This window comes from Lithohypha guttulata (genome assembly GCF_036872675.1).
Source record: "Lithohypha guttulata strain CCFEE 5908 chromosome Unknown scaffold_3, whole genome shotgun sequence".
NCBI classification, from domain to species: Eukaryota; Fungi; Ascomycota; class Eurotiomycetes; order Chaetothyriales; family Trichomeriaceae; genus Lithohypha; species Lithohypha guttulata.
Genome location: NW_027042752.1, coordinates 1,558,471 through 1,573,705, shown reverse-complemented (window position 1 = coordinate 1,573,705; position 15,235 = coordinate 1,558,471). Strand labels below are relative to the sequence as shown.

The window sequence follows — 15,235 nt, the reverse complement described above, 5'->3', positions numbered from 1 at the left end:
GTGAGAACTGAAGGACAATATCAGGTCTACACTCCCATTACAAACGTGAGTACCTTTTCAATTCTTCTCACAGTATTCCAGTCAGTCATATCCACGACAGCTAGAATCTGATACTTGACGTGTATTGTAAATTGCAACCACATCGTAACATACTAACTGGGCATTGGCAAAACCCCCGGCAGGCTTCGCCTAGAAGATGTCTTATCCTGATACTGCTATCGCATATGATAGTAATGCGACTCTTCTGGAATAGACTACACACCTCAGATACTAGAGCAATGTGCCTCGAACCGAACTAGGTCCTTTAAGTCCTTCTAGCACTAACGCGGGAATTTGATCGATGAAGTGTATCTATGTGGATCACCTTGGATTTAATATCAACCTGGATACATTCCCGTGCCCTTGTTAGAAGCTAAGCGGAAAATGAGACGAGCCTCAGGTGTTTTTTGACGTTATCTGTCAAAAGGGGCAGGAACTGTTCAGGGGAGTAGGAGTTTAATGAGCCACTGGAATCTACTTGTGGAGACTATCCGATCAGTCTAAAACGCTTGTGTTCTTGACCTTGCTCGACAGTCCGTGTTCTTTGGCTAAGTTCAGCCACTTCCGATAGTCTGGAGCAGACAAAGTGGAGTTCCTTGATAATGACATATCTCGCACCACTTTGTATCGATTATGAGATTAATTGTCCATGCATATTCAGAGGCCAGCGCCTGTTCACAGTATCGCAGATTCTGTTGAGATAGTAGTCGCGATACTCGGAAGCTCACGTTCAACTACCACCGTCAGCGCGGAACAGCAGGATATCGTCTCTGCATTCAAGTCACCAGTATCCGCGAGTTTCAATACATCATGATCCGAGGTCCACTGTACCTGCATAAGATCTCATTAGCATTTTTACTTGCATACTCGGACATGGAAAGGTAATACTTTCAGTGTGCATTCTCATGCGTTGATATTGTTAATGCCCTTCGTCATGAACAAGACATACTCCTACATCTACCCAGATACCTGGATCAGTGTTCCCTGTTCATTGATCGGTAAAATCCCTGTAGACCACTCCGACATCTCGAGCGTCCGGTTGAATGTCCAACGGACATAGCAGTTATGATGAGCTCATGCTTAAAATCCTACTATCCACTGGCAGTAATATCTACAGGTCACAATCAGCTATTAGATGTGACCACCAAAAAATACAAATAGACGTGTCGAATGATCACGAGAGCGCAAATTGAAGATCCCCATACACATCGCTATCTAATTTCAACGTTCGTAAGATTGTTCAGAGGGCGCAACCCACAATGTGCCAAAACGTCCTCCTACGTCAATTGGGTGATCAGGCTTTTCCGTATATTCTTCAACCACGAGATGACGAGCACACACTAGGCCATGTGTTTAAACGCCGGATCGACGAGTGCAAAGTAACGTACGCCACAGCCGTGTCGATCGACTCGATTTGGCATCTCACCACGGGGCCAATCTCTCCCCCTGGATAAACATCGATACATGTACGTGGACAGAAGCATGGTTGTTTACGTGTATACCGCAAGCTCCGATGTCTACTTTCACAGCTTATGGGACCCATGATGTGAATGTGTAGTGTTGGCAGTGACTATTTACTGTTGAGTGTAAATGGTGAAAAGGAGAAAGCGGCTTGCAGTAACTACTATAGCTCACTGGTGCAAAGACAGAAAATATGAACCGGTCACCTGATGAATTACACACCTAACGTAATGTTCACCATGAGAATGGATTGTACAGCTCATACTGCACAGTCCCATTAGCCTCCTTACAACACATCAATATAGGTAATTACAGTATCATCGATAATCTAGATCACAATTGTTTATGAATTCATGTCTGGCACAGGGCATCAGCCCGAGCTCGTACAGACTCTTATCGTATTGGCCTCTCATGGAATATTTCAGCCTCGTATGGGTATTGTGTAGACCGTCAGGAGCGATACTGTTCACTAAGCTGGACTCCACCAATTCGGCAGCAAAACGGAGTGCAGTGTGATAACCACGAGCAGCATCTGCAGTGTTTTCGGACTTCTCACCATTGTGCCCGTTCTTCGACACGTTTTGCACAACTCATTCGATACTCCGAAGGACACAAACGTGTTTGCACAACATATGCACGTGCCAGTCCTCTTCCGAGCTGCCAAAGATAGGCACATCGTCTCCCAGGTCGAGGCTGACTGTGGCCAAGCTTGTCGCAGTTTAAGCGGATGGCCAAGCTTTTTGGGTCCGTGCCAGCGAATCCTACAACAGTCGGGTTTCGAACACTCCTACATACAAAAACCAGGAACTCGTGCGAGATAGTACTTGCGGAAAGGCTTCGCAGTTCGACCCCACGATAAGCTATTTTTTTTGATGCTGCACAAACTTGTAGGTTCAACCTCGTTAGCTAGCGTTCTATTGGATACATTCTGTCCTTCTTCGTGCGTGACTTGTCCGTCTTCCAATCGCTGGGAATGTGGAAGTGCGAGATCGTCTCTGCCAATAATTCCAAGTATTGCGGAAACGCGAGATGAGCTCGCCAGCGCATGGATTAAGTGCACGTTCCTGCACTGCATATTCTGAGACCAAAACATCCAATACTGTTACACTTCCAGATTTGGCGCATGGCTGAAGCCCCCTGTAGCCAAGTGGCTGTGTATCCACGTCGGTCCACAATGCAGCCAGATTTGGCCTGAGTCGTTAGCACTAGCTTTCACCTTGTGCACAGCCTAGGCACAAAATAGCAGCTGTACTGATAAAGCAAAGCACGATGTTTGAGACTGGACAATTGTAAAGAGGCTCATGTCGAGGTAGGATTTGGCTATTAGCCCAGTCTCTGCTGCTGCGACCACGCTGTTGTTTCTCTGCCATTCCTACTCGCCTTGTGTGTGCTATCCTTATCGACGCTGACAGTGACTGCAGCTCGTTTTCCACCACAATCTTAGTGCCTAGTGGCGTGTCAGCACGTCGCGTACAAGCCCGGATTGAGATTGGAAACGAACATTTGCAGTTAGGCCTGCCAAAGAAACTTCGCAATTCCAAGACTTTTCTGAGAACTATTCGCAAATATGTCTGCTAAGCTGCCGAGATCAACTCTGCCTACCTTTCCCGTGTCAGCATCTGGGCCAACATCTTCTGCTCAAGCTGCTGGTCCTTCCCGGAGCAGTAATCCATTTCATCGTGTGGACATCCCGTCCCAGGTCCGAAGTGCTCCTCACGCAGCCCATCAGAGCACCTTATCCCAGCAATCTAACCCGTTCCGAACACCAACGCATACTCCTCACGCTTCGAGTTCGTCCAGTCACTTCGTATCCTCGCCAGTCTCGCCAATCGATTCAACCGGTATTGACAGCAGGTTCAGAGAAGAGGGGAACCCGAGGACGTTGGCCAGAGCTGTTCACCAGAAAGGCAGCACTGTCAACAAAATGTCTTCGGAACCGCGTAAATCGACCGACTTGCGAAAACTGGATGGCAAGCCGTATCCAGGTCACGAAGATGAGGCTGCAGCCAAACCACGAAAAGTGAAGGTAGCTCAGGACATGTATGCGGGTGCTATGCCTCCGACATACGAGAAGCAAGATTATCAGTCGCCAGTAACAACCAAAGGTGGATGTCAGAAATGTGGTGGTCACAAGGTCTCGACTTCTGATGCCAGCAATGGTGTAGCCAGCCCAGAGAAGGTGCAATCGCAACCACAGTCTCCCCCTGCCCATGGCTGTCAAAAGTGTGGCGGACGAAAGAGTACACCTCCAAGCTCCTTCCCTCGTGCTGTTATGGCAAACGTTCAGCCGCGTGCCCAGCCAAGAGCAGCCCCAGTACAAAGCAGTGAGGCAGGTCCATCTGGTCATAGGCACAAGTGCACAAAATGTGGTAGGGCTAGACGACCTGACTCCATCTCCACGAGTTCTTCTTCGCACCAACCTCGATCACCACTGGCAGGACCTCCGTTAGAGCACAACGTTCCACTGCTTCAGACCAATGGTGTTCCGATAATGAACATTGAGCCTCCAACGGCAATCACTGAGCGCGCTCCAACTCTGCCATTCTCTCCTGCCTCTACAGTCGGCGAAACTCCACTCATCAAGCACAACGCTAACAATAAGCAAAAGAGGCCACAAAATCCCAGTCGTACCAGTTCCATTTCTTCACTATTCCGGTCCTTGTCCCGACGCAGGAAGACGAGCGACAATCCTCTCCCAAGTCAACAACTCGGCGAGTCGACACCTCACAATATAGTCGACAAAATCAGCAACGCTCTGCACGATTCGAATGATGGCTCGAAATCGAACTATGCTCGCCTCGGAGCCGACGATCCTATAGAGAGATCAGGAAGTCCCTTCTCGTTTGTCGACAAGCCGAAAGAAGAACAAGCCTTCGAGATGAACGACATGCGTAAGCCCAAACAATCAGAAGGGCAGTCTTCGTCACGTCGCAATAGCTGGGACAAGACCAACGAGGCGACAAATTTCCTTGAGGATAGTGCCATCTCCGATCGACCAAGGTACAGTCGAAGTCAGTCCACGAAGAACCACCTCAGATCGCAGTCAGTCCAGGAAGGCGATGGCTTTCTTGCTCTTCCACCTGATCAGCGCCCCGGTATCACGAGATTCAAGAGCTTACGACAAGGTGTAGGGCGAGCAGCCAGTGGTCTGAGCCGTTCTGCTAGCCAAATCAGCAGGGGCTCAAGTCTGAGAAGGTTGGAGAGTGTCAAGAAGGTGCCTGAGTTCTGGTACAGAAGTGATATGGCTATTGAAGGAGCTGGAAATGATTACAATGAGTACGCATACTGAGCTGGGGGTGGAGTAAGTAACGCAAGGGATGTACTGCGAGGTTTAATTTATGACAAGTTGGAGCTATTACGATACCATTCTACTATTGACGATGATTAACTGGATGTACCATATAGTTTAATGCTGTTGGATTGACTCGATATGACCACTTCGTTTAGCTGCTCTTTTTTTCTCTTAAGTAGCTATCCTGTCGGTGCTGTTACAAAGACTTTCGAAATTTTGCTTCGGTGTGGTATTGGAATTGCAGCCGTCGCCAGCTCAGACATCAAAGACTAGAAAACATGATAGCACTCTATGCATTCGGGCTTGCTTCTAAGCCCAAGGTCGGATCTGTGGAAGAGAACGAATTTATTCGACACCAGCCGATGTGCATATGATGTCACACTTTTACTATGGAACAAACACCATGGCCTTCACGAAACATGTCCATTGACTTAACGTCTAAAGCTACCTACGACACGTGAATTTTTGTATACCGCTACTCTGGCTGCATTCGCGCTCGCGCACGGGTTGAGAAGACTAGAGGAGCAAAGGAAGAAGCAAGCGGAAAACATGACAGAAGTATCCTTTGCAAAGAGTTTCCTGGGCACTCTCGACAACAAGCCTACCAAGTACCAACCGAACCATATCTTCGACCCTGCTACCTTTGGTATAAGGATACCTGTAATTCTCTACTTCCCTCATTAAAGGCCAACCCTGACAAGAGCACAGTACACACTACCCAAACTACCCACCCCTCAACACCCACCACCACCCAAACCACAACATGACCTCAGCCAAACCACAACACCAGCACCAGGCGCCGAGCCAGCAACCTCAACCACAAACGCCCTAAACATCGTGCTGAAATCGTCGCGAAACCCAGCCATGACTCTCTCCCTCCCATCCACACCTCCATCCACGACAATCGCATCTCTCCGCCAGCAGATCCAGGACTACCTCGGCGGCTCGTCCGTGGTATCCAGTACCGATAAGATCAAAATCCTACACAACAAGAAACCGATACCTGCGTCGAAACAGACCGTAGGCGACATAGTTGGCGCAGATGCAGCGGTCAAGGACCTGGAACTAGGCGTGATGGTCATGGGAGGTGCGCCAGATCCAGCTCCGCAAGACACAACAGCAGGTACGACGACAGCCATCAAAGCTCATCAGCCTGAACCTGCTGGCCCAGGTAGCGAGAACGCTGCTGTTGAAGCGGAGACTGGACTGAATCCTGAGGAGGCCATTACGAGCACGGCTGCGGATCCTATGGAGGTAGATCAGTCGACGAGTAAGGGGAGGTCAGAGTCGCAGAGTCAGCCTGTGCAGCCCGGAGAGGACTCTGGGAATGATGTCTTACAAACGCCGGAGTTCTGGAGTGATCTTGAGGGCTTTTTGGCGCAGAGGATACGAAATCAGGAGGAAGCTAGCAGGTTAAGAGGCTTGTTCGAGAGAGCTTGGAGAAGTAGTAGTGCTGCGCCTTAGACGCAGGACTACGATCTACCTCGAAGCATCAGTCTTATAGCAACCGTGCTACCTGGTGCCTAGCGTATAGCATTCGAAGCCTATTTTTCCGACCCCTACCTATGTGTTATTCTGATTCACCCGCAAATGAGCATCATATATCATAGCATAACCATTCACTCCCGCACCACCCTCCTCCGGCCACCCCTCAGCGTTCCTCGCCCCTTCACCCACCGTAACAACCTCGACCAACCTAAACCCAAAATGCTCATATACCTCCACCGCACGCTCATACGTAGCCTCTAACCACACCGGTACCCCTTCCTCCTCCGCCCTCCTCAACCAGGGCCTCACAACCGCACTAATCGCACCCTGCACGTTTACCTCTTCGGGGTTTCGACACAAAAACCCCAGATGATAGAATGGCTTGAAACCCTCCGTCCCGTCTTCCTCTTTCCTCTTCATCCCGATATACCTCTCCTTCAACTCTCGAATCTTCCTCCTCCACTCTTCGCGTATCGGTCCCACATCGCGCATGGTCTCGGAAAACGGCACGCCACGATATGTGGTCGTTTCCCATACTGCTAGGGCGGAGAAGTTCTCTGCCTCGACGAGTTCGGCGCCTGAGCGGGCGCCGTCGGTGATGCCTGGGCTGAGGTGTCTGCGGAGTCGGGAGGTGTTGATGGTGGGAGAGGGGTAGGGTGGTGGTGTATTATCGATTTCGGTAATGAAGGCGCGGCTTAGGTGGGTGTTTGTGAAGGCTGCGGCTATGCCGTTGAGAAAGCGGGTGAGGGAGGGTTCGTCGTTGAGATCGATGTGGTTGACTTGTAATGGTGCTGGGTGTGTCATGGCTGTCAGGTCAGAGTGCTTGTAAGTGTGAGAGATTGAGCGATAGTGTCAGGATAAATAGGAAGATGTTCAGGGTTTAGTAGAGTCGTAGAAGTACGCATACACCCTTCATTTAGTAGAGTACATCATTGCCAATGTGGACCAGAAAGTTGAGTCATCCCACTAGGGCACGAGTCCACGACAGATGGTGGGCGAAAGCTTGGGGGAAGCAGTACAGATTGCTGGTAACAGTAATAAAAGCAAGGCAGGACGACATGAGGACATCTCGGCTGCTGTCTTCGTTGACACAGCATATGGTACATCGTAAGAACATTGAACGATTTCAATGAATTGATGCTATACGCCCACGTTTTGCGCAATCAAAATGGCCGTTTCGATGGGTTCATTGCCATAACCTGCGGAAACCCGCGTTAACCCTTGGTAAATCGCGACAACCTTCTGTAACCCCTTGAAACTCACGTATAACCAGATTGCAGCACCACTCGAGATTGAGATTTATAGACGCTGCAGTATAGTAAGAGAATGCGAAGTGCTTCTTCATGAGCATTACTGCTACATTTCCCGGGCTATCCCACCCATCCTCGATTTAAGAATGCTGCTAGACTCCTGGGAACTCGAACACTTTACATCAAGTCCACCTCAACTCTAGACGCTTCTTGTACTGGCGATCTAAATCTTTCAGTGTCTGAGTCCCCTGCGGTCCATAGTAGCAGGCAAAGAGAAGTCTTTGAAAGGGACCATCTTCCTCTGGCCTCAACTTTCCTCCTGTATCGGTAATAAATTCGTGGTACGACTTAAGCCTGGTATGCTCATTTCCGTGGCGGTTCTTCCTCTCCTCCCACTCTTGCTCCGTGCTCGCTTCCCAAAGACCAGCTCGAGGGTCAAAAGGTATAGATTCAAAGAATGGCTCGTACTGGCAATGACCGTGTACGGCAGCCATCCATAACCCCCGGATAAAGATTCCAGCAAACATACTGCGTCGAATACTCTCAGCTATGATCCAGGCTTCCCAAGGACCAAAAGCGTGGTTCATACTTGCTGGTGCAGACGACCATAACGAGTTTGTGGTCGAGAACAATCGTGTGACAAGAGCTTCTACCTCGAGATCCTTCTTGTTTGATGATTTCTCGAGCAACAGCCGTTGAAGAGCTAGTGTGATAAGATTATGGATCTCGGACAATCGAGTCTCCAAGACTGTTCGGTCCTTCCACATTGTCTGTGTCTGCTCATCGCAGACACCTAGCTCAATAGCTTGTTGATTGCTGGATAATTCGTGGCGGAAAATGGATGCATGGACAAATGGTGAGGCCTTCGAGGCTAATCCATCCCGTGCGACTTGTGCAAAGAAAGACATAAGCCAGTCAACGAGCTCTCCGTCAGTAGTGAGTAAGGGTCGTGCAGCTGTAGATGTCGAAGACATTCCTCGTCCTATTGCTGCTGAAGATGCATCACGAGCTGTTTTCACAGAGTTGTAGACCATATTGATTGGTACCTCAGCATGTTTGTTGCTTTCATCAGGTGTCCTCCTTAGGCTGTTACCGCTTGAGGTCGATTCAGAGGACTGAGATTGTGTGACTGGCTCGAGGTCGTACTTGCAGGTGATCTTTCGCTTGCAACATCTCTCACATGCAGGAAGCTGTGGTAGGCACCTGCGCTTCGCTTGGATGCAGGCATGGCATGATTTTCGAAGTGACAAGGACATCTGAGTCAGTATACACAACGGGATCGTGTCTCAGTGTATTAATTATCAAACACGAGGTCACTGGCTAGGGTGTAGCCTTGTGCATTGAGTTCGTAAGCCCACGTCCTCGTGCCCTGAGAAAGATGTTTGCTTGCGTATAATCCATTCTTTATATCGAACACTGATTAAAGACCCTGGGTATGAGGCTTTTAGTTCTTAAAAACATGACAGTAGAAGGAGTCACAAGCAGCAAAGAGTCAGCACAGATAAGGTTGCAATAATGGAGGAGTCGTAAAACTGAATAATAAGGCAATCCAGGTATTGGTACTCAAATTGGTCGGAGAATTTCGGGCTTTCTGCCCTGGTATTTTGTCGTGTTTGCACTGTGTTCGAGCATCCTCTTCTATACGTTCCTTCTGTTTGATATGTAATTGAAGAGGTACAAATTCTAATCTAGTCGAATCCTGAGAGTCGCGGAACGCCAACGCTGGCTGCAAAAACATCATGGCTATTGAATCGATTGTGCTTGGTCACTGTTGCTCGCAGTGTTATGGTTTAGGCCACCTCCCCAGATACTTGAGGTCCTAACGGAGGCCGCGATTGTAGCTTCTCTGTCGCATCGATACTGCCTTTGCTGGAAGTGAAGTCGGTACTATTTCTTGCATGTTTCGACTTAGCTGTCCCATGATTGCGGTAGTAACGATAGAACATAATCATCACAACCGTGCTACACATATTAGCATATGAAGGAGGAAGCATTTGCCGGATTTCGAACTTACGAAGCGATGGTACATGCCCAACCAACCCAGAGAAAGGCAACGGAAGCCACAGCACGACCACTGTTTTTGTAAAGCATCGGAGTCTTACCGCTCTCCTGGGCCAAGAGCACTCTCAGTGTAGGATCGTCAAGGTCGATATTCCCAATCTTCTCACCGTGCAAGGCTAATATCACAGTATATGCCAAAGCATCCCCCAGTCCAGCAACGCTCGAGAAGACAGCACCACCGACCCACATATTCTGCACCCAGCGAGGCTCGTATCGATCGGGAAAGAACAAGTCGAAGAAGAAAGCCGCACCGAACACGATCGCAGCAAAGACTCCGACGAATATGTTGTAGGATGCTATGCCGACATAATCGTTGTTCCATACATCGATGTTGGGAAACTGCCTTTCCAATGCGTTTTGCTGGTCAACATAATCTGACAAAACACTCGTGCCTAGAGATTCGCTAACGATCAGGAAAATCATGGCACACTGATATATGATGAATTTGGTTCTGCGCATGTGGAAATCCGTATTGCCAAACATGTAACTGCTCTTGAATTTGTACCATTGTATGTCGTGTAGGTTAAGACCCCATATCACTGCCATACTGGAGTCAGGCTGAGGGAAATGGTGAGGATGGTGTTGAAATTGATTGTACTACTCTCAGGTACTCTATCTGATATGTCGAAGAGCGCAGGCTGTCGACGATGTGCAATCGATGTGGGCAAACTAAACAGGACTATTAAGGATGTATCAAACACCAGGTCAGTCGCCCTTTGTAGACGTTCTCGAAAATCTGGGAAGTTGTGTTGCTGACCGAGAACGATGGAAGTGAGAGAACATCCTATCGCCCCATGCAAAAGAGTATTTGTCTGAGTGAGCAAGCCTCACGGTCCGCGTGGCGCTATCATCGCGAGAACCGAACGAGATTGGAAACCACTCCTCCGAGACTTTACGCGATCAAGTCTGGGACGAATGACGTGGGCGTACACCCCGTACCTTCCGCTCTCCGCTAGGGAAAAGTTCATAATCTGCTTGCACGGCAGTAGCGGCCTGATACGTATGCCGATCTTGACCGTAACTCGAGTACAGAAGGGTTATCAGAATCTCTTTCCGAAATGCTTATTAAAGCTTGGGCACTATCTGATCTACGGTATGGCGTATGCCAAGCTGACGATCATGTGCTAAAGAATTGCTTAGTGTTCAGGCGATCCCTCAGAGGTTCCATATTTCGTGCATATGAAGAGCACTGGCAGCCACTGACGGCACTTCACGAAAATATTATTCTTTATGTGTCAAATCTGCATACCGTACGTACACAATCTGAGAATGCTTCTGGCCTCGCGATGAGTAACGCAAGGAGGGCTTACCTTGTGGTATTGTGCTGATACGAAAAAGAACAGTACGTTCACAATTTGTGCTGCCACCAGGTCGTGCAAAAACTCGATATGTTTGCCCAAAGCACCAGCTCTTCCTTAACGATTCTCCATTTGTACGGTGCATTGGTGATCCAATGTGCTAATGCCTCAGGCAAATATACTGTGTTTTTGCACGACCTGGTGCTGCTGGAAAGCATCTCGCTGGTACAACTACTTCATCGGAATCTAAAAGCCTTCAGCCATGATAACTAAAATCGCAGCTCGCAGGTTCGTGACGATGGAGTACCATGAGAAGATTCTATACCTGTCTAAACGGCCATGAAGTTCAGATAGCTGCTCAGCATTGAACTGGGAAAGTCGCTTGCTGGATCGCTGAACCCCGCTTGCCTACCAGTATCATGGTTGAGTCGAACAATCTTGACTTCATGATTCTTGCTCTCTTCCATGTTGTTTTCGCATCTCCATCAGTATATCCGAGGGGTTGCAGCGATAGAATGCACGATTGGTGGTTCTCATCGTCGAGTGTCGCGTATGGCAGATTGAGAGTGACAAAACCCTGCAAATTGAGTGTCAGCTGCGGCGAATCGCTCACGTGGTTGGCAGGACAACCGTGCTTCCAACAACAACAACACCATCACAATTACACGACACATCGCATGACCTTGACGAACACAAACACATCCAGGTTGCAGGAACAATGAGCCTTGGTTTTAAATCTACCGGACGGCGTTCATGGTAGGTCGTGCTGATCTGGCTTTCTTAACCTGCGCAGATTTCGTGCATTGAGCATTTTTTGGCCCAGCGAAACCAGACCTGGTTAGCTGGTCCATCCCACACTACAATTTTGAAATTCCTTCCCGTGACCGTGCAGAATCACTTACTCGGCTGACAGCTGCGTGATCTTTCGTGAATGTCACCATCTCTCCAGTATCTTGGACCATGGAACGTCGCAAATATCGTATCAGCAAGATATCTCTGGATGACAGGAAGTCCTTCTGGCAGCCCGACGAAGGGTCCACGCTCAACGAGATACTACAACAAGAGCGTCATGCATGGCTAACAGCATCTTCGGAGCAGCCTCGAGAGGAAGGGACAGCCGCACAGAAGCTACGTTCGCCTACCTCACCAAGTTATGGGCTTGAACCTCGTGAAGAGATGGAGTGGGAGAATACTCCTAGCAAGCAACGCAATACATCAGACACCACAATATTACCTATGATGGATCCAGAAGACTACTCTTCGTCTCGCCAGCAACCCAAGACACCACGAATGATCATCCGGAAATCGTTCTTTAAAGAGGGTAGCATGAATGAGGGATCGAGAGCTACAGCATCTACCTGGGATGAGCCGCCACTCCTTTCGCGACAGACGTCCTCCAATCCTCTTGATACTTCGAGCCTATTAGACGAGTCGACGCCAAGAACAGCAGCTAGTGGAAGACCTAGCATAAGCTCGTCGATCGATGTCAACGAATTCAAACCTCTGCCCGTGCCACCATCTACCCTCAAGAAGACTATCAAACGCTTTGGTCAGAAGCTGAAGCACTCCCACTCGGATGTCGATCAGGCGACAGTTAGAAACACCACACATGCTGCAAAATCACCAAGGAAAGGTCTTCGCAAATCTGTGTCATCATGGAAGATCTTCAATAACCCTGAGTCGGAATACGATGATACACCGGTCAAGGAGGAAGAAGAATCAAGAAGGTCCAAGAACAATCACATAGCGAAGACTCTGCGCTTCCACAATCGCGACAAGGTTCAGAAGAAGCAACATGATCAGCAGCAGAAATCGGTATTGGATGATCGTAAGCGAAAGGCAGAAATTGCATATGCAGAACAGTTTGGTACTGCCCGCAACAAGCAAGAGAACGATGAAGCTAGACAAGAAACGCAATTCTACATTTACGAATCAGCCACTGTGCGTCGTCAAGATCCATCCTCCAATCAATCCTCCCAGAAGTCGTCCGCAGCGCAACAGGCTCAGGAAAGACGAGAATTGCTAGCTCAACAGACAGTTGAAGCTTTAATGTCTACCATGGCACCCTCTTCAAATGTCCCTGACGCATCTTCGAGACATAGTCGCAGCACGTCTGTAGATTCGGTCGGAAGCTTTGAAAGTGACGCCGATCGCACCAAGCGCACATCACGAAGCAAGCTTGAGAAAGAAAACCAACAGCTGCGAGCGATGTTACGGAATCAAGAACGAAATCACCTACAAAGAAGTCGCAGCCACTCGCGAGACAGGTCTACAACCTCAAACTGGCAGATACACACAGACGAGAAAGAAAAGGACACTCCAGCACTAGCTTCCACGAAAGTCCACAACACCCGCCAGCATTCGTCGCAGTCTGCAGCCCCCTCTACAGTGCGTGCTATCGCTGGAGAGTCCTCCCCCGTACCACCAATTCCACCTTTACCAATTAGATCAGATTCTCGACGAAAGTTATTACCAACTGATGGAAACCAGTCCCGAACCCCAGAACCTGCGAAAATCAAACGGTACACTCAAAGTCGCCGGAACAGCAGAGCTATCGAGCTTCCTAGACCACTGTCGATAGTAATTGAAGGAGCCGAAAGCGAAGGTGAAGGACAAGATAGTACAGCAGCCTGCAAAAGTACCAAAACTCGTACGCCTGTAGGAGGATCACCACAAAAGTCAAGACAGTCTTACGACGGAGCTGACGATAGCAAAGAGAATGATGTGCATGCGCAGGCCACGAGCGAAAAGGAGAAATGGGATTGGCCGGAAGATGTCTTTTGAATATATTGCATGGAGTTGGAGGAGTATTTGAACTTCTTATCTGGGAGATTAATGAACTTGACAATAACGATGATAATACCTGATTGTCATGACAACGACAAGCTCACAATGAGATACGAACCTGTATTGATGGTTAGTTTGAAGGGTTGCATAATGGACTTTTTGCTTGCTGGGGCTGTACAGAAAGCTTAGGCAGCCTCACCCTCTAACAAAGGCTTTAGTCCAATTCTTCCTAGCCGATAGCTAATTTAAAAAAGTTTGAGTATCGTGGTCCATGCTCAGGACTGGGCACAAGAATCAGTGACGACGAATCTGCCTCTTTCTTAGGTGTGTTTCTTTCTCGAGTGGTGTAGCTGAACGTTACTGAGCCGCGAATGGTGATTGTCTGCGTAGAACTCATCGACGGTATAACCAAAACCGATAGGCCGGACTAAGCCCTGAAACCGGTAGTTTTATTTAAGAGAGTCGAGTAGAGTCCACATGATATAGGATCTAGGCACGCCCTCATCAAGAAAGGTACCGGGTACGCTGGTGAGGGCATTCACCCACTTTTTCGCCCTGGCGGAAGCCCAGAAGACTGTTTTCAGCATTGCCGGCCTTGGCACTTGGCTGAATCGATATCGCAGGAGAAGAGTTGCCGGCTGGATCGTGCATATCATTCCTAAAAGCGGGTTGTCGGATATGTTTGACCATCACCACCCCAGTTCCGCTCCCCTAAAGTCGAATCGACTCTTAGCAATAACAATATTTACTGCTTCCGAACGTTAACTCCAAAACACAAGCCGCTCATTCCACATACTGAAACGTTAACGCAAACACAAAGCGTGGCTTTCTGAGTTATTTGACACGTGGACCTTTGTCCAACGAGTTGAAAACATCTTATCACTTGCAACCACGTGTGCTTCCACAAAGAGATTTTACTATATAGTAGCTTAGATCTACAACTCGATTACCTTAGCAAAAGTTCAAAACACCGCGACCATGTACGGCCCATCTCTTTTCGCCAGCCTTGTCTCTATTTTCGCCCTCCTCCTCACCTCTGTCACCGCCACTGAGGGAGATGACCTCGCCCAAAAAATATGCAGCACTTACCATAGACCTGGCAAATTATATTGCGTACGCTAACCCTACTCTTCCTTTATCAACTAAGACCAAGAGAATTAACCCTTTTCCTTATAGGTAACAACCCTCTCCTACGTAATCTGCATAGACGGCACCACCGAACTCGAACAAGCCACCGACCTAGGCTACTGGTGCAAAGCAACAGGCCCATACTCAGTCGACGGCAACAATGAAGTCCTGCCGACGCACAACCTGGACATGTGGGCGTTGCCGTACATGAGACCGGGCATTAACCTGGAGGACGAGGAGCAGGATAGTAATGGTACACGAAGTGAGCAACAGCGGCGGCGGCAGAAGGTGGTTGGAACGAGGTTTGATGGGATGAACGCTGACCACGCGAGTGAGTTGTAGATCTGTGAGACGACGTTTTTGAAATGAATGGAGCAAAGCAAAGCGGAGTAAGGCATGATTTAAAATTGACGAGTAAACCAGGCAATTAA

At 48.7% G+C, this 15,235-nt stretch overlaps 6 protein-coding genes across 6 annotated transcripts; 4 read left to right on the top strand and 2 right to left on the bottom strand.

The window, feature by feature from the left end:
* Positions 1 to 3,067: 3,067 nt before the first annotated feature.
* On the top strand, positions 3,068 to 4,789 carry LTR64_004355 (uncharacterized protein; the record flags this gene model as incomplete). Its single annotated transcript, XM_064898702.1, has 1 exon — positions 3,068 to 4,789. The coding sequence occupies one exon, from the start codon at positions 3,068 to 3,070 to the stop codon at positions 4,787 to 4,789; it is 1,722 nt and encodes a 573-aa protein (XP_064754659.1).
* Positions 4,790 to 5,341: 552 nt separating this feature from the next.
* On the top strand, positions 5,342 to 6,256 carry LTR64_004354 (uncharacterized protein; the record flags this gene model as incomplete). The annotated part of the gene is made up of 2 exons (XM_064898701.1): positions 5,342 to 5,452; positions 5,501 to 6,256. 2 exons carry the CDS (start codon positions 5,342 to 5,344, stop codon positions 6,254 to 6,256), a joined length of 867 nt encoding a protein of 288 aa, XP_064754658.1.
* A 99-nt stretch (positions 6,257 to 6,355) lies between these two features.
* LTR64_004353 (uncharacterized protein) lies at positions 6,356 to 7,084 on the bottom strand (the record flags this gene model as incomplete). The annotated part of the gene is made up of 1 exon (XM_064898700.1): positions 6,356 to 7,084. The coding sequence occupies one exon, from the start codon at positions 7,082 to 7,084 to the stop codon at positions 6,356 to 6,358; it is 729 nt and encodes a 242-aa protein (XP_064754657.1).
* A 2,236-nt stretch (positions 7,085 to 9,320) lies between these two features.
* On the bottom strand, positions 9,321 to 10,137 carry LTR64_004352 (uncharacterized protein; the record flags this gene model as incomplete). Its single annotated transcript, XM_064898699.1, has 2 exons — positions 9,321 to 9,492; positions 9,545 to 10,137. The coding sequence occupies 2 exons, from the start codon at positions 10,135 to 10,137 to the stop codon at positions 9,321 to 9,323; spliced, it is 765 nt and encodes a 254-aa protein (XP_064754656.1).
* Positions 10,138 to 11,849: 1,712 nt separating this feature from the next.
* On the top strand, positions 11,850 to 13,673 carry LTR64_004351 (uncharacterized protein; the record flags this gene model as incomplete). Its single annotated transcript, XM_064898698.1, has 1 exon — positions 11,850 to 13,673. One exon carries the CDS (start codon positions 11,850 to 11,852, stop codon positions 13,671 to 13,673), a length of 1,824 nt encoding a protein of 607 aa, XP_064754655.1.
* Positions 13,674 to 14,654: 981 nt separating this feature from the next.
* Positions 14,655 to 15,146, top strand: LTR64_004350 (uncharacterized protein; the record flags this gene model as incomplete). The annotated part of the gene is made up of 2 exons (XM_064898697.1): positions 14,655 to 14,789; positions 14,853 to 15,146. 2 exons carry the CDS (start codon positions 14,655 to 14,657, stop codon positions 15,144 to 15,146), a joined length of 429 nt encoding a protein of 142 aa, XP_064754654.1.
* Positions 15,147 to 15,235: the final 89 nt, after the last annotated feature.